The sequence below is a fragment of the Scyliorhinus canicula genome, chromosome 1 (assembly GCF_902713615.1).
Source record: "Scyliorhinus canicula chromosome 1, sScyCan1.1, whole genome shotgun sequence".
In the NCBI taxonomy this organism is placed as follows: Eukaryota; Metazoa; Chordata; class Chondrichthyes; order Carcharhiniformes; family Scyliorhinidae; genus Scyliorhinus; species Scyliorhinus canicula.
The window spans coordinates 229,478,769-229,502,503 of NC_052146.1; the positions used below are offsets into that span (position 1 = coordinate 229,478,769).

A 23,735-nucleotide genomic window follows, 5' to 3' on the forward strand; every position below is an offset into this window, starting at 1 on the left:
TTGAAAGTGGAGTTACAGGTGGACAGGGTGGTGAAGAAAGCATTTGGCATGCTTGATTTCATTGGTTAGAACATTGAATACAGGAGTTGGGACATCTTTCTGAAGTTGTACAAGACTTAGTAAAGCCACACTTGGAATACTGTGTACAATTCTGGTCACGCTATTATAGAAAGGATATTATTAAACTAGAAAGAATGCAGAAAAGATTTACTTGGATGCTACCGGGAGTTGATGGTTTGAGTTAAAAGGAGAGGCTGGATAGACTGGGACTTTTTTCCCTGGTGCGTAGGGGGCTTAAGGGTGATCTTATAGAGGTCTAAAATAATGAGGGGCATAGATAATGTAGATAGATAGTCAACATATTTTCCTAAAGGTAGGGGATTCTAAAAGTAAAGGATATAGACTTAAGGTGAGAGGGGAGAGATACAAAAGGGTCCAAAGGGACAATTCTTTCACACAGAGGGTGGCGAGTGTCTGGAACAAGCTGCCAGAGGCAGTCGTAGAGGCGGGTACAATTTTGTCTTTTAAAAAGCATTTAGACAGTTTCTGGGAAAGATGGGTATAGAGGGATATGGGCAAACGCGGGCCATTGGGACTAGCTTTGTGGTTAAAAACTGGGTGGCATGGACAAGTTGGGCTGAATGGCCTGTTCTCATGCTGTAAACCTCTATGACTCTATGACATGGCTCAGTAAACTGGCGCTTAAATCTGTTCAATATACATCTCCAATATTCGCAGACCTTCTGAGTGATTATTTCACAATTTCATAACAGCAGTATAAATGAAGACAGTAGGTTCTCCTAAATGTATTTATTTTCCTCAATGTAATTATTTTGCAAACCTGTGAAAAGGGAATAAACACATGCTTAAGACTTATTTTTCTAAATAGCTAGTCTACTGGGATATTTGAAGAAGGATGTATTCCCTGTTACATTGTATAAACTATTTCAGTATATCTATTCAGTGCAGAATGCTAAAAATGGCTTTTAAAATCCCCACAAACCTATTTCAGAAATTACAGTACAAAATTTAATTCCAAAGAATTTTAAAGTACCAATATTTAGATTTCAGAAGCTAAAATGGAAGGTAAAAACAAAAAGTAGGATATGAAAACAATTTATCTATAAATAAGGGTTTGCACCACATTATTTTAAAGACCATATGGAACAATATTACAAAGCAACAAGAACTTCAGGTAGCTATAAACATACAGAACACTCACTTCCCCCAAATACAAGATGGTTGCCAACCAGTTTTTTTTAATGAAAATTTTAAATTTCACGGTTAGTTGTCCAGCAACTTAAATTTAAAAATTTTGCAGGTTAAAGCTTTCTACAATGAATTATATGTGGAGAATTACTTGCAGCTCACAGTCTAATATTGAACCCACTGTAGTTTTGGGGAACTAGAAAAGCCACACTGAAAAGTGAAGTGAGCGAGGGTTCAAATACATAGCATAAGTGAAATTAACTAATTTGAATACTGACGGGTGCAGTACAGTCAAGTTTAAATGGAACGATCATGGTGTCATCTTTTACCTGTTCTAGTTCAAATATATACTACCATAAAGTCATGAAAACCATTAGCTAATTATACGTGACTAGATATTTAATGATGCAATTAAACATGCAGATTTAAATTATGGTGCAGTTTGGTATTTATCAAGCAATCATTCCAAAAAAGCCCAGCCATTTTTGTCCTTGGAATCCACTATGTTGGGCGCATCTGTGAAAAGCGGGTCTTGGACCTAGGTTAAAGAGAGTAAAACAAATTCAGTCTATTTGTTATGATTCTGCAAAGTACTCTACTACACTTTTTGCATTGAATCAGGATTGTAATTCATCTTTGTTATGTTGTTTTATAAAGGAGAGACAGCAGTGCAAAGTACACAGCCAACAAAGAGCTGGGGCGGTATTCTCCCCTACCCGGCGTAGCAAACTGGCGCCAACCACTCCGGCATTGGACCTCCCCAAAGGTGCGGAATTCTCCGCACCTTTAGCGGCTAGGCCCGCGCCGGAGTGGCTCCCCGCATGTGAGTCGGCTTGAGTCCGCGCATGTGCCGGTGCATCAGTGGCTGCTGACGTCACCACCGGCGCATGCGCGGTGGAGGAGGTCTCTTCCGCCTCCACCATGGTGGAGGCCGTGGTGGCGGCGGAAGAAAAAGAGTGCCCCCACGGCACAGGCCCACCCGCCGATCGGTGGGTCCCGATCGCGGGCCAGGCCACCGTGGGGGCACCCCCCGGGGTCCGATCGCCCCACGGCCCCCCCAGGACCCCGGGGCCTGCTTGCGCCGCCTGCTCCCACCGGCACAGAGGTGGTTTAAACCACGTCGGCGGGAGAGGCCTGACAGCGGCGGGACTTCGGCCCATCGCAGGCCGGAGAATTGCCGCGGGGGTCCGCCGACCGGTGGGGCGTGATTCCCGCCCCCACCGATTCCCGGGTGGCGAAGAATTCCGGCCACAGCGGGAACGGAATTTACGAAGGCCCCAGGCGATTCCCCGACCCTGCGAGGGGTCGGAGAATTCCGCCCCTGACTTCCAAAATAGTTTGAGAATGGGTGCATGTGAATCTCTGAATGGGCATTTTAATGAACACACGTGGCCTACTTTAACCAACTAGTGTTTCATGAATCCATTCGCATGAAATCCAAGACTGAAAGGGGGTATCTATAAAAGGTGAATATTTAATCAAAGATATGAAACCACATTAATTTTGAGTAGCAGAAATTTTCTGTGAAAATATACATCCTTGAGAAAAATCTTCACCAGTCAAGTCTGAATCTGTTAATAGTGACCCCCAGCAATAATATAATGCTAGTAAGAAAATTCAGGCTCCAGGGCATACTGCTTGAATACAATAGAGTGACAACCTTGAACTTCCCTTTCTTTAAAGAAAAGTCAGCCTGGCTATCTAGCCTGACGTTTTGTGCAAAAAAATTCAGAACAAAAAGCTCTTGTTCTCCTGATCTTGAAGAATCTCCTCTGCTTCAAGTATGGAAGGATGCATATCTCCTTCCTTATATCTCTGAATATGATTTCTAGCTATTTAAAACACATTAATCAATAAAAGGCAATAATCCTGCCTCAGAATGCAAGGTATATAAGTTGTATTTACATATTGATTTTTCTTTGAAAAATATTGTATTGAGGATTTATACATTTACACATCAAACACAACTATAAAACAAATCAAGCTATCAGGACTGCAAATAATCAAACCAACTGAATACCTAACACCCAACCATCCCGCCTCCTGCTCCCCAACTCCCCTACCTCATTTTTTTAACCACAGTATAAGAAACTAAATGTAGAAATTTTACATGCAATACATATGTATTTTTAAACATTCAACCCAGTGAGTTCTGTTCCTCAATTTCAAAAATGGGGTCTTTTGAAGACCACAGTTAAAAAGGTTTTTGAACAATAACCAAGTGAATTATTTTATAAGTCACATAATTAAAAATGAGATTTACCTTGTATTTTGTGATGAATTATTCTGACGAGAACTTGTTGGTGAACAGGCTTTAAGCTGGGATTCTAATCTGCAATATATGCCACCTGCAAACTGTAAAAACAAATTATTTTAAATTAATAAAGATTGTGCGCTTATTTGGCCAAAGCATTTAGATTGTATTACATAGTATTTACAAAAGAGGTTTCTCCTAAATTTCCTACTGGCTTTATTGGTGACTGGTGTACCCAGTTCTGGTCTCCTCCTCAAGTGAGAACATCTTTACAGATCCCTATTAAATCCTTTCATAATCCTATATACCTTGATCAGAAAACACTTCCATCTTCTCCTTTCCAGAGGGCATAGTATAGGTACAAATTTCCAGTTTTGTGACATCCATGTAAATCCTTTTTGCATCTTCTACAGTGTCTCTATAACCTTTCTATGATATGGAGACCCGAACCTTGGGGGAGAGGGGAGGGAGGAGAGGGGAGGGAGGAGAGGGGAGGGAGGAGAGGGGAGGGAGGAGGGGAGGGAGGAGGGGAGGGGAGGAGGGGAGGAGGGGAGGGGAGGGGAGGAGGGGAGGGGAGGGGGAGGGGAGGAGGGGAGGAGGGGAGGGGAGGGGAGGGGAGGAGGGGAGGGAGGGGAGGAGGGGAGGGGAGGGGGGAAGGGGAGGGGGGGAAAGGGGAGGGGGAAAGGGGAGGGGGAAAGGGGGGGAAAGGGGAGGGGGGGAAAGGGGGGGAAAGGGGAGGGGGGAAAGGGGAGGGAGGGGGGAGAGGGGAGGGAGGGGGGGAGAGGGGGGGAGGAGGGAGGGGGGAGAGGGGAGGGAGGGGGGAGAGGGGGGGAGGAGGGAGGGGGGAGGGGGGAGAGAGGGGGGGGAGGAGGGGAGGGGGGAGAGGGGGGAGGGAGGGAGGGGAGGGAGGGGGGGAGAGGGGAGGGGGAGAGGGGAGGGGAGGGGGAGAGGGGAGGGGAGGGAGAGGGGAGGGGAGGGGGAGAGGGGAGGGGGAGAGGAGGGAGGGAAGAGGGGAGGGAGGGGGAGAGGGGAGGGGGAGAGGGGAGGGGGGGGAGGGGACAGGGCCGTATTGGAGGGGGTAGGGTGATAGGGGATCAGGAGATAAAGGAGGCAATTGGGAGGATGCGATTGGGGAAGGTAGCAGGGCCAGATGGGTTCCGGTGGAATATTATAAGAAATTTAGGGATAGGTTGGCACCGATGGTGGGGAAGTTTGAGGAGGCGTAGGGAAGGGGGTGCTGCCATAGACTTTCGGGAAGGCCTCGATCTCCTTGCTGCTAAAGAAGGACAAGGATCCAACAGTGTGTGGGTCGTAGAGGCCTATAATCGCTATTGAATGTGGGTGCGAAGATATTGGCGAAGGTGTTGGTGGTTAGGTTGGAGGGGGGGGGGGGGGGGAAGAGAGAGAGAGAGAGAGAGAGAGAGAGAGAGAGAGAGAGAGAGAGAGAGAGGAGAGAGAGAGAGAGAGAGAGAGAGAGAGAGAGAGGAGAGAGAGAGAGAGAGAGAGAGAGAGAGAGAGAGATAGAGAAAAAGAAAAAGAAAAAGAATCCCAGTGCGGTTAGGGGAGGACCAGACGGGGTTTGTGAGAGGGAGGCAGCTGATCCTGGATATTAGGATGATGTTAAATGTGATTATGGCACCGGCGGAGGGGAGGGAGACAGAGGTGGTGGTTGCGCTGGATGCAGAAAAGACATTTGGTCGGGTAGACTGGTGATATTTGATGCCGGTGTTCGAGTGGTTTGGGATTGGGCCGCGATTTGTTGAGCGGGTGCGGCTATTGTATGGGGAGCCGAGGGCGAATGTCCGCACAAACAGTATTAGGTATTTTGCTCTACATCGGGGGACCAGGGGTATCCTATGTCCCCTCTGTTATTTGTGCTAGCGATCGAGGCTTTGGCCATCGCACTGAAGATTTTGGGAGGGTGGGGGGGCGTGGAACACAGGTTGTCTTTGTTCGTAGATGATTTATTATTGTATGTGTCAGAGCCGAGTGCGTCGATGGGGGGTATAGAGGAGATGCTCTGAATGTTTGGGTCCTTTTCGGGTATAACCTAAATTCAGACAAAAGTGAATACGTTGTGGTAGCCAGGGGTGGGGGCAGGGGTGGAGGGGGGTTTGTTATTTTGTAGGGCGGTGATCCACCGTAGATATCTGGGGTGCAGGTGGCGCAGGACTGGGTGGGGGGGGGGGGGGCTCCGTAGGTACAATCTTACTAGCTTGGCAGTGAGGGTGAAAGCGGACTTGGCAAGGTGATATGGTCTCCCTCTGTCGCTGGCAGGTTGGGTGCAGGCGATTAAAATGAATGCGTAGCCGCGGTTTTTGTTTATATATCAGTGCCTGCTGATCTTTTTGCCAAAGGTGATTTTTAAGGAGGTGGAGAAGTTGATTATCTCGTTTATTTGGGGGAGGGGGGTGGGGGGGAAGAGGTGGCTAGGATCAGGAAGGTACTTCTGCAGTGAGAATGGCAGGCAGGGAGGATTGGGCCTCCCGAATCTATTTATTATTACTGGGCGGTGAATGCTGAAAGGGGGGGGGGGAGGAAGAGAGAGAGAGAGGGGAGAGGGGGGAGAGAGAGAGAGAGAGAGAGGGGGCGAGAGAGAGAGGGGAGAGGGGGGAGAGAGAGAGAGAGGGGCGAGAGAGAGAGGGGAGAGGGGGGAGAGAGAGAGAGAGAGAGGGGCGAGAGAGAGAGGGGCGAGAGAGAGAGGGGCGAGAGAGAGAGGGGAGAGAGAGAGGGGAGGGAGTTAGAGAGGGGAGGGAGAATCCCAGTGGGTTAGAAAGGAGGAGAGTCTCTGAAAGAGGTCGGGGCTATGGCCCCGGGCAAATATTCTGGGAGTCCGGTGGTGTTGGCAATGCTGAAGATTTGGAGGCAGTTGAGGCAGCATTTTAAGTTGTGGGCGGGGTCAAGAGAGAGCCAGGGAAATTGGATGGGAGGTTTCGGAGATGGGAGGAGAGGGCAGTTAGGGTATTAAAAGATGTTAGCCTTTGGCTGTTGTTGAGTAAAGAGTCCAGAGTTCTGCTTCTTTCCCAAACACCTCAATTTTCCTTGAAAACACTCTATACAAAACTCTATCACCACACCACACCAAACAAATGTCACCTGCAACCTCTTTACATGTGTCAATTATTGGATACTTAACATCAATGAGACATCTAATTGGAAACCCATTCCTTAACAAAGGACTTGTTTTTGGGAGGCCGTTTTGAAAGGCTGGAGGAGTTGAAGGAGAAATATGGACTGGGGTAGGGGGAAGTATTTAGATATCTTCAGATCCGGGATTTTGCCACGAAGGAGGTTCAGAGCTTCCCAGTGGCACCAGCCTACACATTGTTGGAAGAGGTATTGACGGCGGAGAAATTGAGAAGGGGGTGGTGTCGGGGGCGACTTATGGGAAGATTCTGGGTGAGGACAAGGTATCATTGGAGGGGATTAAAGCTATGTGGGATGAAGAGTTGGGGGAGGATACGGGCTCTGGTGTGAGGTGCTCCAGAAGGTAAACGCCTCAACCTCGTGCGTGAGGTTGGGGCTGATACAGTTGAAGATGGTATATAGGGCGCACCTCACGAAGGCGAGGATGAGCAAACTCTTTGACGTGGTGGAGGATGTGTGTGAGCACTGTGGGTGGAGCCCCGCAAACCATGTTCACATGTTTTGGTCCTGCCTGAAGTTGGAGGGGTATTGGAGGGAGGTTTTTAAGGTCATCTCGGGTGTGGTGCAAGTTAGGTTCAAACCATTTCCACGGTGTCAGACCTGCCCAGGCTGGAGATGGGTGTAGGGGCAGATGTCTTAGCCTTCGCCTTGCTGATTGCCCGAAGGCGGGTCCTGTTAGGGTGGAGGTCAGCTTCTCCGCCCTGTGCCTCGGCATGGCGGGGGGGACCTGCTGGAAATTCTGACGCCCGAGAAGGTGAAGTCTGAGTTGAAGGGGAGGATGGAACGGTTCTACGTTTCATGGGCATTGTTTATCCTGCACTTTCAAGAATTGGATGCCATCGAACATTGTGGGGGTGGGGGGGGGGGGCTGTTGAGTATACTGTTTACCATGTATGGGATGACCATGGATTCTCTTACGGTCTTTCTTGATTTGCATTTGGGATGTAGGGGTGATGTTTGGGTTTGCTTGTTGAAAAGGACGCTTGTTGGGGGATTGCTGTTGGATTTGCTATTGTTGGTTATCTTGTGTTGGTTGTATATTTGATGAAAAAGTGGAAAATGAGGAGAATAAAAATATATTTAAAAAAAATAATTCAGTGTCAGGAACCTTGGGCTGAATTCTCCATTCTGGAGACTAAGTGTTTATGCCGTCGTTCAAACTGTTGAGTTTCACGATGGCGAAATCGGGTCCCCAGCTGCAACGATTCAACCGCTCCCAAGGGGCTAGCAGGGGCATCACGAGGAACGCCACACTTTGGGAATGGAATGGCGTCTGATTCGGCAGTTCCGTGATTGCCGCACAGATGCGGCTGGACTTGGGGATTCTCCCCCTCCCACCCACGAGCTTCGCAGCCAACATGGCCGCAAAGAGAGCAGCACTGTGCTTCCGCGATGCCGAACTCGAGACCCTCCTGCACTCAGTGGAGGAGAGGAGGCTGGTGTTGTACCCCGGGGGGGCCGGGAGGGAGGTCGTGAGGCGCCACCGTTCGCTGTGCCTGGGTGGAGGTGGGAGCCGCCATCAGCAAGGTGGCCCTGGACTGGCAACCAGTGTAGGAAAAAACTGTACGACCTCGTCAGGGCGGCCAGGGTGAGTACCCAGCCCTGTGCCTATGGCACCAAGCTGCATGCGCCGGACTGTCTAACACTGTTGCGGTTTGTGTCTGCCCCCCACCCCAGGACAAGGCCGCACACAACTGCCGGGATCAGGAGAAGACCAGAGGTGGAACAACAGACCTGCGGCCCCTAACAATGGCAGAGCAGAGGGCACTGTACGTTGTCGGCGGCCCGGAGGAGAGGGAGGTCGCCGAGGCAGAGGTTGGCGGCACGCGATAAAGTAAGACCCCCTGCCTGGTTGTGGTTCCTCACGACAAGTGTGCCCACCCCAACCCCCCTCCCCCCTTTTCCCTCCCCCCCCCCCCCCCTCACCTCATCACGACTCACCGCCATCCCGCTGTTGAACCATACATGCCGTCTTGTGTTTTACAGGATCTGCCCCCCGCCCCCGCCCAGTGCCAGAGACGGTGTCCTCCAGACAGCCGGGCACCGACAGGGAGAGCAGCCGGAACACCAGCCCCCGTCCTGAGACCCAGGATACCCCAGAGGTCAGGTCAAAGGAGGACACTGACTTTTTACCACTGCTGTCTCCAACACTGTCCACCATCTCAGAGACTATCATCTTGGTTGGGCAAATTAGTGAAGAGGCTTCTGGGACACAATCTGGTGCGCACCACACATCGCAACCGGTACAGCAGGTGGAGGTAGGAGCAGCCGAGGGGCTGGACAGTCGGAGGGCAGTCCAGCCCCAGGAAGCAGCTGCTGCTCAGACGGGTCCCGGGCCCCTGAAACATCCAGTCCCACCCACAGTGTAGGTGCAGTCAGAGACCCAGGGAGAGGAAGGAATGACGGCCGGCTTCCAGCACCTATAGGGGCAGGTGGAGGAGTCCATCTGTGTTCAGGAGCAAGGAGTGGTGGCGGTCATGCATGCCACCCAGGCCAACACCGCATGGGTGGCCTCCGCGGTGGAGGCATTGGGGGCGACGATGTCGGACATGGGTCAGAGGTTGCAAGGCCGAGGGATTTCTGTGCCGAGGCCCAGGACAGGGCTGCCCTCTCACAGGCAACCAAGTGCCGGAGCCAGCTGGATATTGTAGCGACGCTCATCAGTGTGGCCCAGTCACAGCAGGCCATGGCTGAGAACGTCGGCGGCAATGCCCAGGCGCTGGCTGGCATCGCACAGACACGGAGGCAGGTGATCAAGTCCCAGAGGGAGGTGGCCCACTCACTGGCTGATGTTTGAGGGATGCGGCCCACCCACTGGCTGCTCTGGCCCACACCATGAGTGACGCGGCCGACTCATTGGCTGATGTGGCACAGACCCTCAGGGTGGTGGCACATTCGCAGTGATGTTTTGCAGTCCCAGATGGAGATGGACCACTCTCGGTGTTCCATGGCTGCGAACATTCAGACCCTTGTCGATAACGGAGCGGGCCTCCAGGACTGGCAATGCCAGGTGGCAGGGGAGCCTCGGAGGATGGCTTCGCTCGCACCCCCATCCCATGGAGAAGCCTGGGGGCCAGCGAGCACCCTGAGGCAGGAAGAGCTGCTGGGGCTCGTGCCAGTGACTCCTGCAGGGGAGTTGCTGGAACACCGCAGCACCTTGCCCCCCCCCCCCCCCCCCCCATTCCTGTCCCTGCTGAATCTGGTGGGCAGCGGGCAGAACAGGGCAGCACCACGGAGCAGGTATGTAAGCGGGTGTTCGGTGGTGTGGAAGGCGAGGGTGTTCGGTGGTGAAGGGGTGTGGTATGGTGGGGTCCGTGCCCTTGGCCAGCGACCCCCTCCCCCTCCTAGTCTGTGAAATGTGTTTCGATGAGTGTGTCCGATACGCGCTGGCCCTGGCATTGTGCGGCCTCCAGTGCCTGGCCAGCCCCCTGTCCCGCTCATTGTCCCCCTCCTCCTCATCTGACGAGGCCTGCCCTTCCTCCTCATTCTCCTCCAGCACATCGCCTCTCTGCAGGGCTATATTGTGGAGGACGCAGCAGACCACCACGATGTGTGTGCCATCATGTGGCAGATGTGTCTCACTGTCTCCCTGCTCATCCGCAGTCTCCTCCTGCAGGCCCGGTCCGGAAGGCCCTCAAAGGACATGTCGCGGTTTACGCGTGGCCTCATCCGGCACCTCATTGGCACCTCCTCCTCCTCGGCCTGTCGGGTGGGCGGCCCTCCAGCCTGAGCGGCTGCCATCTGCCCCTCTGCAGCCCGCTCCTCTGCTGCAGCCTCCGCCTCCTCTCTAAGCCGCCCCTACTCATGCTGCCACAGGGCTGCATGCAGGGCAGCGGCCATTGCCATGGCGGCCAACATCGCAGGTTGATGACCGAATGCCATAATTATCTGCAGGGGTGAAAGGAAAACATGTAATCATGGCATATACACCAGTGCCCAATCAGATACCATGGGCTGCACGGTGGCACGCCCCAACCACGCATGTCCCCCCACCCTTGTACCCCGGCCTCGTTGGTGCCCTCGGTCCTGGTGCCCATCCCGAATGCCAGGGGCACCGTTTGATGGCACTGCCCTCACCCGGGGCTGCTGTCAGTGTGGTCCTGGGTGGTCCCCCAGTGGGTGTCGCCGATTGAGTGGGTGGTCCGAGGGAGGGCACCCACCCATACGGCTGTTTTCTCTGCAAGCACCTAGGGACCGGGGGGTGGCCAGCAAGATGGCTACCGTAATGTCAGGGGCGGTGCCCAGGCACCGAGCGCCAAACAATTTAATCTAGAGAAGTTCATGATATTAACTTAAAAGGCACATTTTTCATTGATGTAGTCTCGAATGAAGACAGGACCAACAAAGCCAAACAGTAAAATGTTGCCTACAGAAACAAAAAGTTATAAAAATAATATTTCAACAGTGACAAAATACAACTGGACAGTTTCTTTGTTAATAAATAAATCACTCAATAAATGTTAAATTAGACACAGGAGCATGAATGAACCTCATAAGCATCAGTGATATTGAAGCTATGAAATAAAAACTATAATGGTCAGAAAATTGACACATTAGCGGTGTGTGAACTCAATGTCTAAGTAAAAGATAAAGTTTGGAAAGTCAACATTCCATAGGGTAGCTAAAGATCATGAGTCATTATTAGGTGTTGAAGCATGTGAAGCACTGGAACTGGTAAAAAGAGTGTGTATAGCACTGATTGTGCACTGAGTACACACACAATGGATCGGTGAAGTCCATTGTGCAGGCTGTTGCAGAAAGTTTCCAAGGTTTTGATGTTTTACCTTTCACCTACAAGATTCAATTAAAAATTCTTTTTAAAGTGAAATGTCTGGTCTACATATTTCAGCAAACCTGATGCTTCGCAAGGATTCTCACAGCTCAAGCTAGATTGGATTGGATTATTGTCATATGTACCAAGGTACAGTGAAAAGTATCGTTCTGCGTGCAGCTCAAACAGATCATTCCGTATATGAAAAGAAAATACATAATAAGGCAAATATAAAATACACAATGTAAATATATAGACACAGGCATCGGGTGTAAATGTGTGAAGAGACCAGATCAGTTCATAAGAGGGTGGCTTAGGAGTCTGGTAACAGCAGGGAAAGTACCAAGAATTGTCCGTTTAATACTCTGTTTGGTAGATATTGCTTTCTTCGTATGCCCTTTGGCATAATCTCGTGTCAGAAATTTTCCAGAGCAATGGAACATATTGTTGAAGCATTTGAGAGTCTTGAGTATAAGTCGATGACATCATCATTTGGGGTTCTACCCAAAGGAACACAATGACCGACTAATAAGGGTATTGCAAAATGTCAGAAAAAATGGGTTACATCTCACCAACGCCAAATGTCAGTTTTGTATGAAGCAAATAACGTTCCTAGGAGACAGGTTGATACTCGAGGAGTAAAGCCTGATGACATGGAAATACAAGCCATTCTGAATATGCCTCGACCAACAAACAAAAATGGAGTACTAAGAGTACTGGGCATGATCAACTTCATTAGAAAATTTATACCAAACCTCTCAGCAAAGACAGCATGCCTCAGAGAAGTCCTGAAGAAAGTGAATAACGTCATTTGAACTGGCAAGCATGAACAAAAATGGATCACATTAAGAAAAGCTCTAACAACAAATCCAGTTTTTACATTTTTTGATCCAACAAAAAAAAAGATTTCAACAGATGCATTGAAGGATGATCTAGGTGCAATATTGCTGAAACATGAAAATGGCAATGATTGGAAATCAGTAGCATGTGATTCCAGATCAATAAGAGAATCTGAATGTCGTTATGCACAAATAGAAAAAGAACGTTTGGGGATACTGAAAGATTAGAGAAATTCCACAGTTACGTGAAAGGTCTACCTACGTTCATTGCCGAGTCAGATCATAGACCGTTGGTTGCCATAGTTAAGAAAAATCTCAGTGAGATGTCACCACGCATTCAACGGATGATGATGTAACTTTAGAGATATAACTTTAAATTGATCTATACACCAGGAAAGCACATTGTAGTAGCAGATGCGTTGTCCAGAGCCACAACAGCACTAGATGACAATTCCATTGGAGAGGATGTGCAAGTTCATACAGATATGATCACGGAAACATTACCAGTGTCGGATGCAGTCAAAACTGATTGTTGAAGAAACAGAAAGTTGAAGTAATACAAATGGTAATACACAATCTCAACAATGAATGGCCAAAAGTTTAATGTTTTAAGTATCATCACATACGATCAGAACTAAGTGTAGCAAATGGTTTGTGACTGAGGCAAGTGAGAATCGTTATTTCACAGTCTCTGCGCCAGGAAATCCTGCAAAAGATTAATGAGGGTCACCCTGAATTGAGAAATTCAAGAGAAGAGCACAAGATACTGTATATTGGCCAGGAATAAATAAAGGCATACAGGCAATGGTGGAAAAGTGTACCCTTGTCAACGACATCAATGTCGACAAGCAAAGGAACCGATGGAAATAGGTGAAATTGTGTCAGTTCCTTGGCAAAAGGTTGCGATAGACATATTTTATCTTGATGGTAAAGAATACTTTCTAGTAGTGGACTATTCTTCAAATTATCCAGAAGTAGCACAATTATCAAGCCCGTCAGCAAATTGTGTTATTATGCACACAAAAGCAATGTTTGCATGACATGGATTACCTCAGATAGTTACGAGTGATAATGGACTATGTTTCAACTGTAAAGAATGGAAGGCATTTGCACAGCATTATGAATCCAGGCATGTAACATCAAGTCCATTATAGCCGCAGTCAAATGGCAAAGCAGAAAAAGGTATTCAGATAGTCAAACAATTACTGAAAAAAACTATGGACAGTCAAGATGATCCATATCTAGCAATGCTCAGCTATCGAGCATCTCCTTTTAAGTTGTGGTTTGTCCCCATCAGAACTGTTGATGAGTCAAAAGCTACGAATATCTCTGCCATGCCATTCCAAACAACAAGTAAATGAGAAGATAAGGGATCAGTTGCAATCTCAAAAGAAGAAGTAGAAGAGATACTACGACAAGTCAACCAGGGGTCTGAAACCTTTAAAAATGAATGACATGGTGAGAGTGGAGGATCCTGATGGCTGGTCAAAACGTACAAAGGTATTACAGAAAATAAGTCCAAGATCCTATACTGTAATAAAAGAGCAAGGACAGTTCTAAGGAGAAATAGACGAGCACTCCTAAAAGTGAAACAACCTGTTGCTCAACTGCAAGCGGAGGATGTCTATGAAAACTTATATTCTTCAAAACAAACACAACCAGTGGACGAATCAAATGTCATTGTACAGACTGAGGTTCCTAACAATGATATGGTCATACCAGTTGCCCTTACAGAAGTGCTGAACTGTCAAACCGATTCACCAGATTTACCGAAGTTAAGATGATCAACAAGATGTAGAAAGAACCTGAACGATTGGATCTGCTAATGGGCAATATAACTGTACATTACTGAATTATGCATATCATATATAATATTTATTGAAATTATGGAAAATAATTTTGTTCAAAATGTCAACGAAAGGGGATGTAGTGATATGGAGAAGCAATTGTAGATATGTTTGGCCCCTGACCACTAGGTGTCAGGCAAATAATACCACGTGACATTGTAACCTAGGGGGAATCTGTAGGAGAATTTGTGGTAGTTAGTTGGGTTTGTAATTATTCCAGTTTGTTAGTATTAGTTTCCAAGCCACAATGACACAGTCATTGTCCGTGTACTGGAACATAACAAGGCATAATCCAAGGCCCGAATCCAGGAGCGCCCGACCAGACCATTAACGCTGGAACAGACCACGAGACCCGGCCCAACTTGACCCAGGAGTCCCCTTTCTGCGACCTAAATCCAGACGAAAGACCCCCAAAAGAGCGGATACCCGGTGCGAGGACCCGCACGCACCATAAGGTAGACCCGTACTTGCGGATCCCTGGGTACCGACCGGATCGCAAAAATACCTCCCAGCAACCCCAAAATCTCAATGAGCACCCTGGACCCCGCCAGATGCAACCACTTACCTCCCACAAGGTCAGACTTCACCCACTGGATCCCGGGACGATCCAGAAGCAGCCACTGACCGAGGCTGCGAGTGAAACGCAGCGGTCTGCAGGTGAGACTAAAACAACACAGTTTCAAGACTACTCTCCCCGGTATAATGCTGACAAATGTCCAATCGATTGAAAACAAGCTGGACGAACTTAACGCTAGACTTATCTCTCAGAGGAAAGTCAGAAACTGCTGTGTTTTCTGTTTCATGGAGACATGGCTCACCCCTGCCTCACCGGACTGTGCCATACAACCTGAAGGCTTCTCAATACACCGGACAGACTGCACGGTGTCATCAGGCAAAGTGAAGGGTGGAGGCATTTGTCTCCTCATCAACTCCTCCTGGTGCTAGTTCATGGCGACCTACTGCTCCCCGAACCTGGAATACCTGACTGTGGAGTGCTGCCTGTACTATCTTCCATGGGAGTTCACTTCAGCCATTATAACTGCAGTCTACATCCCACCACAGGTGGAAGTGAAGAAGGCGCTTGAAGAATTGTACATCGCTATAAATAACAATGAAACAGAACACCCGGAGGCCTTGTTCACCGTGGCCGGGGACTTCAACCAGGCCAACCTCAAGAGTGTAGAACAAAGAACAAAGAGCAATACAGCACAGGAACAGGCCCCCTTTGGCCCTTCAGGCCTGCGCCAATCACATGCCTATCACCCTATCTATACCCCTAAAAATTTTATACACTTCTATCAGGTCACCCTCAGCCTCTGTCTCTCCAGGGAGAACAATCCAGTTTATTCAATCTCTCCTCATAGCCAATACCCTCCATACCAGGCAACATCCTGGTAAACTTTTTCTGTACTCTCTCCAAAGCCTCCACGTCCTTCTGGTAGTGCAGTGACCAGAATTGGGCACAGTATTCTAAATGTGGTCTAACCAACGTTCTATATAATTGTCACAATGTTCGAGCTTTTATACTCGATACCGCATCCTATGAAGGCAAGCATGCCATATGGTTTCTTCATCATGTAATGGGCCAGGGTGTATCATAGAGTTCACTTGACCCACAACTTTTCATAGATTGTGATATGGGAGCACACGGCCCACTCTACAGGTGTGGTACAGCAGAAATGGAAAAATATTTTTTAAAGCAAAACAATGTTTATTCCATTAACTCAAGTTAACCTTTTTAAAACAAACAGTGAACATCTTAGCAACCATTAATTCAAATACAACCCCCAAAGAATACAACATTAAGCAATGCGTACGCTGTCCTTTTAACATCCAGAAGACTTACAAAAAACGTAACCTTTAACAGAAGCACATCACTACTCAGAAGATTTATAATTCCGAATTCACCAAATGATCAAGAGACAGTCTTTTCATGGCAGAGAGAACAACAGTACAGCTGCTTTGTCTGGCTTCAGCTCCAACACTGAAAACGAAACCAAAAAGACACAGACACACCTAAGTTTTTCTTAAAATGAAACAAGAAAGCAGAGCCAGAGCTCAGCTCCACCCACACTCTGACATCACTGCAGTAACATGAGCAGCCAAACATTTTCTTAAAGTGAAATTCTCATGACAATCACCATTTCCACCCGTGCTGCCACTTTTCAGGATTTGTGAACCTGCATCCCCAGAGCTCTGTGTGTCGATGCTCCGGATGGTTCTGCCATTTATTTTATAGCTCCCACCTGAATTGGATCTACCAAAATGCATCACCTCGCATTTGACTGGGTTAAATTCCATCTGCCATTTCTCTGCCCAATTTTGCAGCCTATCTATATCCTGCTGTATTCCCTGACAATCTTCATCACTATCCGCACGCAACTCCTACAATCCTGCTCATCAGACTGCTACGTTTTCTTCCACGTCATTTATATATATATTACAAACAGCAGAGGTCCCAGAACCGATTCCTGCGGAACACCACTAGTTTCAGACTTCCATTTAGAAAAACACCCTTCCACTGCTACCCTCCGTCTTCTATGGCCAAGCCAGTTCTAGATCCATCCAGCTAGTTTACCCCTGACCACATGTGATCTAATCATTTGCACCAGCCTGCCATGAGAGACCTTGTCAAATGCCTTACTAAAGTCCATTGTAGCCACCTGGGGTGGCCACTGCCCAACACAAAATGGAAGATTACAAAGAATGCAGGAAAAATGGACATGTTGCAAAAGCAAGCAGCTTGCAAAAGCGCTTGTGTATTCTGACTGCTGCAGAAACCAGACAGCACTGTGAATGAAAACAAGTTAACATACTAATGAGGCGATACCCGGTGATTCCCAGGTACAATGGAAACAAGTTAACTCAAATCGCTACATTGAATAGAAGGCCAGACTTCTCGGCGCCAAGAGAAGTCCAAAACAATGAGCCCCAAGAACCGCCCAGTGATCGAAGAGCAGCCCCGTTATTGGGGAAATTCAAATCAATCGATTGCGAAGATACCCAATCGATTGCGAGCGTATAGAGGGTCCGCCCAGGTGGGCGCGAGACCCTGGGAGAGGTATAAGACAGAGACCCCGACCCCAGCTCTCTCTCTCTCAGCCAGCCTCTCCTTGACCAGCTCTCTCAGCCGGCCCTCCCAAGAAGAACACCTTTGTAGCAGCTCTCAAACTTGACCACGGAGAGGAGAGGCCTGGCCAGCAGCCGCCATCAAGTAAGTGTCATACAACGCACGCTACGAGAGTAGACACTCCTGACCCCTTTAGTCCACAACTACTGGAAACCTGCAGACCCAGGGCACAGCAAGAGACCGTTGTTCCCTGATCCGGCAGTTCCCTTATTCCAGATAAGTATTGGCCTGTTAGTGGTAGGATTAGCCTAGTCTTGTAGTTTTATATGTACAATTAGTAGATAACTATTATAATAAACGGGTCTTGTTTGAACTTACTAACTGGTGTATGGAGTTATTGGTCTGAACTTGAACTTGAAACTTGTGACGGTATCTTAACGATACCTGGCGACTCTAGAGCTAAGGAACGAAACAGAGCCAAATTGAGTGTAAAGCACACTCACCCAGAACGAGCAACATTTAGTGGCAGACTCTGACGGGACTCGACTAGAAGTGGCCCCCCCCACTCCGAGAGAACCCAGAAATTTGAATCTGAAATCCAATTGGGAAAAGGAAAAACGACAAATGTTCAAGTAGTTCAAATCAATCCTCATAATTCGGAAGTGTGTTTTTGCATGCATAACTAACAGGGTTGTAAGGTAAAACCGAGAGATTTTTGTAGCAACAAACTGTCGGGAGTTTATAATTCGGAAAATAGCGAAAGCCGTACCCGTATTTTATAGCACTGCCTTATTATACCTCATTCCAAATTTAAAAGAGCATAAGATAGAAGAAATGGCCATGCAGGCAATGGAACGCCTCATGAACCCAGAGCAGTTCGTGGTCGCAGCGACCAACAGCAGCAGAGTAGGTCAGTGTCCCGTTTGGGAGCTGGAACTCAGGAAGTACCTCAAAGGGAAAGGATGGCCCCTTTGGAGTGAGTTTTGTTTGAATGAGGAGACAGGTCCCTGGAGTATAGGGCATACTTGGTGGGAGAACCTGTCTGAAATTCATAAGAAAGGTTTGAGTAAAGCATGTAAGCCGATGGCAATTGTGTCCTGCTTGGCACAATTGCGAGGCACAGAGGAGGTCGTCAGGACTCTCCAAGCAGATTTAGAGGAGAGAAACAGAATGAGCAAAGTGGATATCAGGGACATCGAAAAGGAGAATTTAGGATTAAGGCAAAGGCTGGCAGATAAGGATAGAGAGGTGGATGATACCAAGAGGGCACATCAGTCTTGTCTAGCCCATCTGAGCAGCTCTCAAGTTCAGTATGAAAAAGCCTATCAAGATGTGCAGCGTGCAGTCTTGATAAGACAGGAATCAGAGAAGCAGGTAGAGACACTGAAAAAGCAGTGTAGCAACCTGAAGGCAGCTTTAAGGGCACTCCATGCGGCCACCACTGAACAAAGGCAAAGCACAGTGGACCATGCTAAGTGTAGGAAGCAGATTGCGGTGCTGCAATCTCTGCTTTCTGTGCAGAATGGCTTCCAAGAAACCTTTGGAACACAATTAGAGGAAGAGAATGCCCCAGATTGGCAGGAGTTAAGTGAGACAGCGCAGCGATATGTTCAGGGAACATGTGTGCCAGCAACGCAGAAGAAAAGGTAAGCGACCCAACCCCCCACAGATCAGATAGCATCCGCACCAATGAACCCAGTCACCACCCAACGAAAAGCAACCGCAGAAGGCGCACCTGAGATCACTTACACCACCCCCTTAACCGTGACACAACCAAGGGATGCGTGTGAGAAAATCACCCCGTTCCTCCCCACTTCAGACCTCCACCAATTCTTTGCACGAGTGAAGCAGCAGGCGACCATGTACGGCCTGGATGAGCGAGAGCAGGTTGAGCTCACAGTTTTGAGTTTAGACTCATCAGTTGTAGCAGCCCTCCCCGACCCACAGAACGTTGGAGGAGGCACCCTTGAAGAGATGCATACAGCTATTTTAGACGCGATAGGGTACAACAGAGGAGACCCAGTCGAAAGCCTAAACAAGTGTAGGCAGAAAAGGACCGAGCACCCCACAGCATTCGCAGGAAGGCTGTGGATTCACTTCACTGCAGTTTTCGGTGAATTAGACCACGCACATTTGACCCAGGATAACATGGTTAAATGGACCTGCACTATCATCTCCCACGCCACAGATGCAGGACAGAAAGCCTGCTCCAATTACGACCCCTCAGAAGAGGCCCATAATGAAAAATGGGTATTGAAAAGATTGTCCCGCACTTGGGAGCAATCTGTCCACGGCAAGGCAACATTTAAGAACCCCGAAGAAGCTCAGGCTGCAGGAGATATTCGGGCAGTGAGAGCGCACCAAAACCCCGCATGGGTAAATGCGGGAAAGAACAGCCCCCCACAGAAGTCACACGAATGTTTTAACTGCGGACAGTTAGGGCATTTTGCTAGGGAATGCAACGCCCTGCAGAAATCTCAGAGAAGCCAGCAGACAGGCACTCTGAACAGGAACAGAGCGAAGCCTATTCACAGTATAGGGACGCAGTCAGGACAGACCAGTGTGGCCGTTAATGTTTCCCAGACACAGACTACTCAAAGCCCAGTAACGAACAGCGATGACCCGACCTGGTGCACAAAATTTATGAATTGGTACTCCCTATCATATATTGTAGAATCACTTTTGGCGATAGCAGTTCTCTGCATCATAGTACAGACACTTAGGTTAAGGAAATGGCAAAATCAGACAGAGCATACCGCTCTCGTACCCCGGTATATAGGATCAGATCCCCTATCTTCGGATTTCCCCAGACCCCAGAAACGCTTGAAATGTAAATAAAGGATTTACTTCTGCGTTGTTAAAATGGAAATAAAGGAATGTGTTGGAATGATTATGTGTCCCTGAGCTCGACTGCCGAGCCAGAAATGGAACGTAATGATGATAATGTTTTAAGGTTAGGAAGTTAGAATGTTTAAATGTGTAAGGGAGTGTAGTTTACAAAGGATAGTTAGAGGTTCCCTAGTAATGCATGTCCCCTTTGACATAGTCTTAGCGCCAACCAGAGACTGTTAGATAAAATTTTGTGCCATAATTGAGGAAAGTGTAGAGGCCATGGGACTCGCTGAGGTCAGGGAACACAAAGACACCGAACTTGGGTGATCCCTCATGATTTCTCATGAGGATCACAAGGAGGGAGTGTAGCCACCTGGGGTGGTCACTGCCCAACACAAATGGAAGATTACAAAGAATGCAGGGAAAATGGACATGTTGCAAAAGCAAGCAGCTTGCAAAAGCGCTTGTATATTCTGACTGCTGCAGAAACCAGACAGCACTGTGAAAGAAAACAAGTTAACATACTAATGAGGCGATACCCGGTGATTCCCAGGTACAATGGAAACAAGTTAACTCAAATCGCTACATTGAATAGAAGGCCAGACTTCTCGGCGCCAAGAGAAGTTCAAAACAATGAGCCCCAAGAACCGCCCAGTGATCGAAGTGCAGCACCGTTATTGGGGAAATTCAAATCAATCGATTGCGAAGAGACCCAATCGATTGCGAGCGTATAGAGGGTCCGCCCAGGTGGGCGCGAGACCCTGGGAGAGGTATAAGACAGAGACCCCGACCCCAGCTCTCTCTCTCTCAGCCAGCCTCTCCTTGACCAGCTCTCTCAGCCGGCCCTCCCAACAAAAACACCTTTGTAGCAGCTCTCGAACTTGACCACGGAGAGGAGAGGCCTGGCCAGCAGCCGCCATCAAGTAAGTGTTATACAACGCACGCTACGAGAGTAGACACTCCTGACCCCTTTAGTCCACAACTACTGGAAACCTGCGAACCCAGTGCAGAACAAGAGGCCGTTGTTCCCTGATCCGGCAGTTCCCTTATTCCAGATAAGTATTGGCCTGTTAGTGGTAGGATTAGCCTAGTCTCGTAGTTTTATATGCACAATTAGTAGATAACTGTATTATAATAAACGTATCTTGTTTGAACTTACTAACTGGTGTATGGAGTTATTGGTCTGAACTTGAACTTGAAACTTGTGGCGGTATCTTAACGATACCTGGCGACTCTAGAGCTAAGGAACGAAACAGAGCCAAATTGAGTGTAAAGCACACTCACCCAGAACGAGCAACACCATGTAGACAACACCCACAGCCCTTTCCTCATCAATCATTTTCGTCACCTTCTCAAAAGATTCACTCAAATTAGTGAGACATGACCTACCTCGTAATAAACCATGCTGTCTGTCGCTAATAACACCATTCACTTCCAAATATGCATAGATCCTATCTCTGAGCATCTTTTCCAACAATTTCACTATCACTGACATCAAGCTCACTGGCCTATAAGTACCCAGATTATCCTTGCAACCCTTCTTAAATAACGGTACAACATTGGCTATCCTCCAATCCTCTGAGACCTCATCTGTGGCCAATGAGGACACAAAGATTTCTGTCAGAAGCCCAGCGATTTCATCTCTTGCCTCTCTCAGTCGTCTGGGATAGATGCCATCTGGCCCTGGGGATTTGTCTACCTTAATGCTTTTTAACACACATTTTTAAAAATAAATTTAGAATATTCAATTCATTTTTTCCAATTAAGGGGCAATTTAACATGGCCAATCCACCTAACCTGCACATCTTTGGGTTGTGGGGGTGAAACCCACGCAGACACGGGGAGAATGTGCAAACTCCTCACAGACAGTGACCCAGGGCCGAGATTCGAACCCGGGTCCTCAGCGCCGTAGGCAGCAATACTAACCACTGTGCCACCGCGCCGCCCCACTTTTTAACACACCTAACACTTACTCCCTCATAATAACGACCTGTCCTAAAATGTTTACACATCCCTCTGAGACACCACCAATCAACATCTCCTCCTTTTTGAAAATACCGATGCAAAATACTCATTAAGGACGTCACCTACTTCCTCTGGTTCTGTACATAATTTCCCTCCTTTGTCCTCGAGTGGGCCAACTCTTTCGTTAGCTACCCTCTTGTTTCTATAAAATGCCTTGGGATTATCCTTAATCCTGTCTGCCATGGACATTTCATGAACCTTTTTGCCCTCCTAACTCCCTGCTTGAGCTCTTCTCTACTTTCCTTGTATTCCTCAAGTGCTTTATCTGTTTTTAGTTGTACTGCCACAATTTCACCAACACATCTGTCCCACCAGGGGCAGCAACACTTTACAACCACTGCTACACAAAAATCAAGGGCGCCAACCGATCCATCCCCCGATTGCACTTCGGAAAATCAGACCATAAGGCGGTGCTCCTTCTCACGGCATACAAGCAGAAACCTATGCGGGAGAATCCGGTCAAGAAGGTTGTGCAGTACTGGTCCGAGGCAACAGAAGAGCTCCTACGTGATTGCTTGGAGTCAGTGGACTGGTCCATATTTAAGAACTCAGCGACCAACCTAAACGAGTATGCCACTATTGTCACAGATTTTAGCAGCAAGTGTGTAGAAGACTGTGTGCCAAAGAAGGTAGTACGTACGTTTCCCAACCGGAAACCATGGCTTAATCGGAAGATTGACTCCCTAATGAAGGCCAGGTCTGAGGCGTTCAAGACAGGCAACCCTGTCCTAAACAATAAATCCAGATACAACCTCCGCAAAGTCATCAGGGATGCCAAGAGATAATACCAGACCAAGCTAGAGTCACAGACTAACGTCATAGACTCTCGTCGGTTGTGGCAATGCTTAAACAACATAACGGGCTACAAAGCAAATCAGAGTAGAATATCCGGCGCCCTTTCTCCAATTAACTCAATGCTTTCTATGCTAGGTTCGAGCAGGAAACCATTCAACTGCCCCAGCAGCCTTGGACACACTCATACCTACTGTCACAGCTTCCAAAGTCAGATCAGCCTTCTTGAAAGTGAACCCTCAGAAAGCGACGGGTCCTAATGAGGTCCCTTGTCGTGCATGGATCAGCTGGCAGATGTATTTGCTGACATCTTCTACCTCTCCCTACTCCGTTCAGATGTCCCCACCTGCATCAAGACCACCATCATACTGGTGCCAAAGAAGAACCAGGCAATGTGCCTCAACAACTATCATCCGGTGGCCTTGACATCGATCATTATGAAGTGCTTCGAGAGGTTGGTCATGAGGCACATCAGCTCCATCCTCCCAGAATGCCTAGATCCACAACATTTTGCATACTGCCACAACCGGTCCACAGCAGACGCCATCTCCCTGGCCCTACACTCATCCCTGGAGCATCTTGACAACAAGGACGCCTACATTATGTTTGCCCTATGTATTTTTTTCATGTATGGAATGATCTGTCTGGGCTGTATGCAGAACAATACTTTTCACTGTACCTCGGTACAAGTGACAATAAACAAATCCAAATCCAGAGGAAAAGTCTTCATCTAAACAGTGGTGAAATTGTTAGTACAGGGAGTGTTTGAAGTGTAATGAATGTAGGAATTTCAGATATATTGTATTATAAGTATTTTATGAAGTAAGGATTAAAAGCATGGGTTAGGGTGTGTTTGACTGCTGAGATCATGTATTAAAAGATTCTTAAGTTGAAAGACAACAAAGCATTTGGGATCCAGAGGTGCAATTAACCATTGTAAAAAAACTTG

General features: G+C 47.9%; 1 protein-coding gene across 8 annotated transcripts in view; it reads right to left on the minus strand.

The window, feature by feature from the left end:
* Positions 1-1,222: 1,222 nt before the first annotated feature.
* kiaa1841 (KIAA1841 ortholog) overlaps positions 1,223-23,735 on the minus strand; it is a 224,543-nt gene continuing 202,030 nt past the window's right edge. For all 8 annotated transcript variants that reach the window (XM_038808965.1, XM_038808982.1, XM_038808974.1 and 5 more), the window contains 2 exons: positions 3,473-3,564; positions 1,223-1,747 (listed from right to left, as the gene is read on the minus strand). In XM_038808965.1, the coding sequence (XP_038664893.1) occupies positions 1,711-1,747; positions 3,473-3,564 (129 nt within the window). In that variant the 3' untranslated portion in view covers positions 1,223-1,710. The remainder of the gene's footprint in view (positions 1,748-3,472; positions 3,565-23,735) is intronic.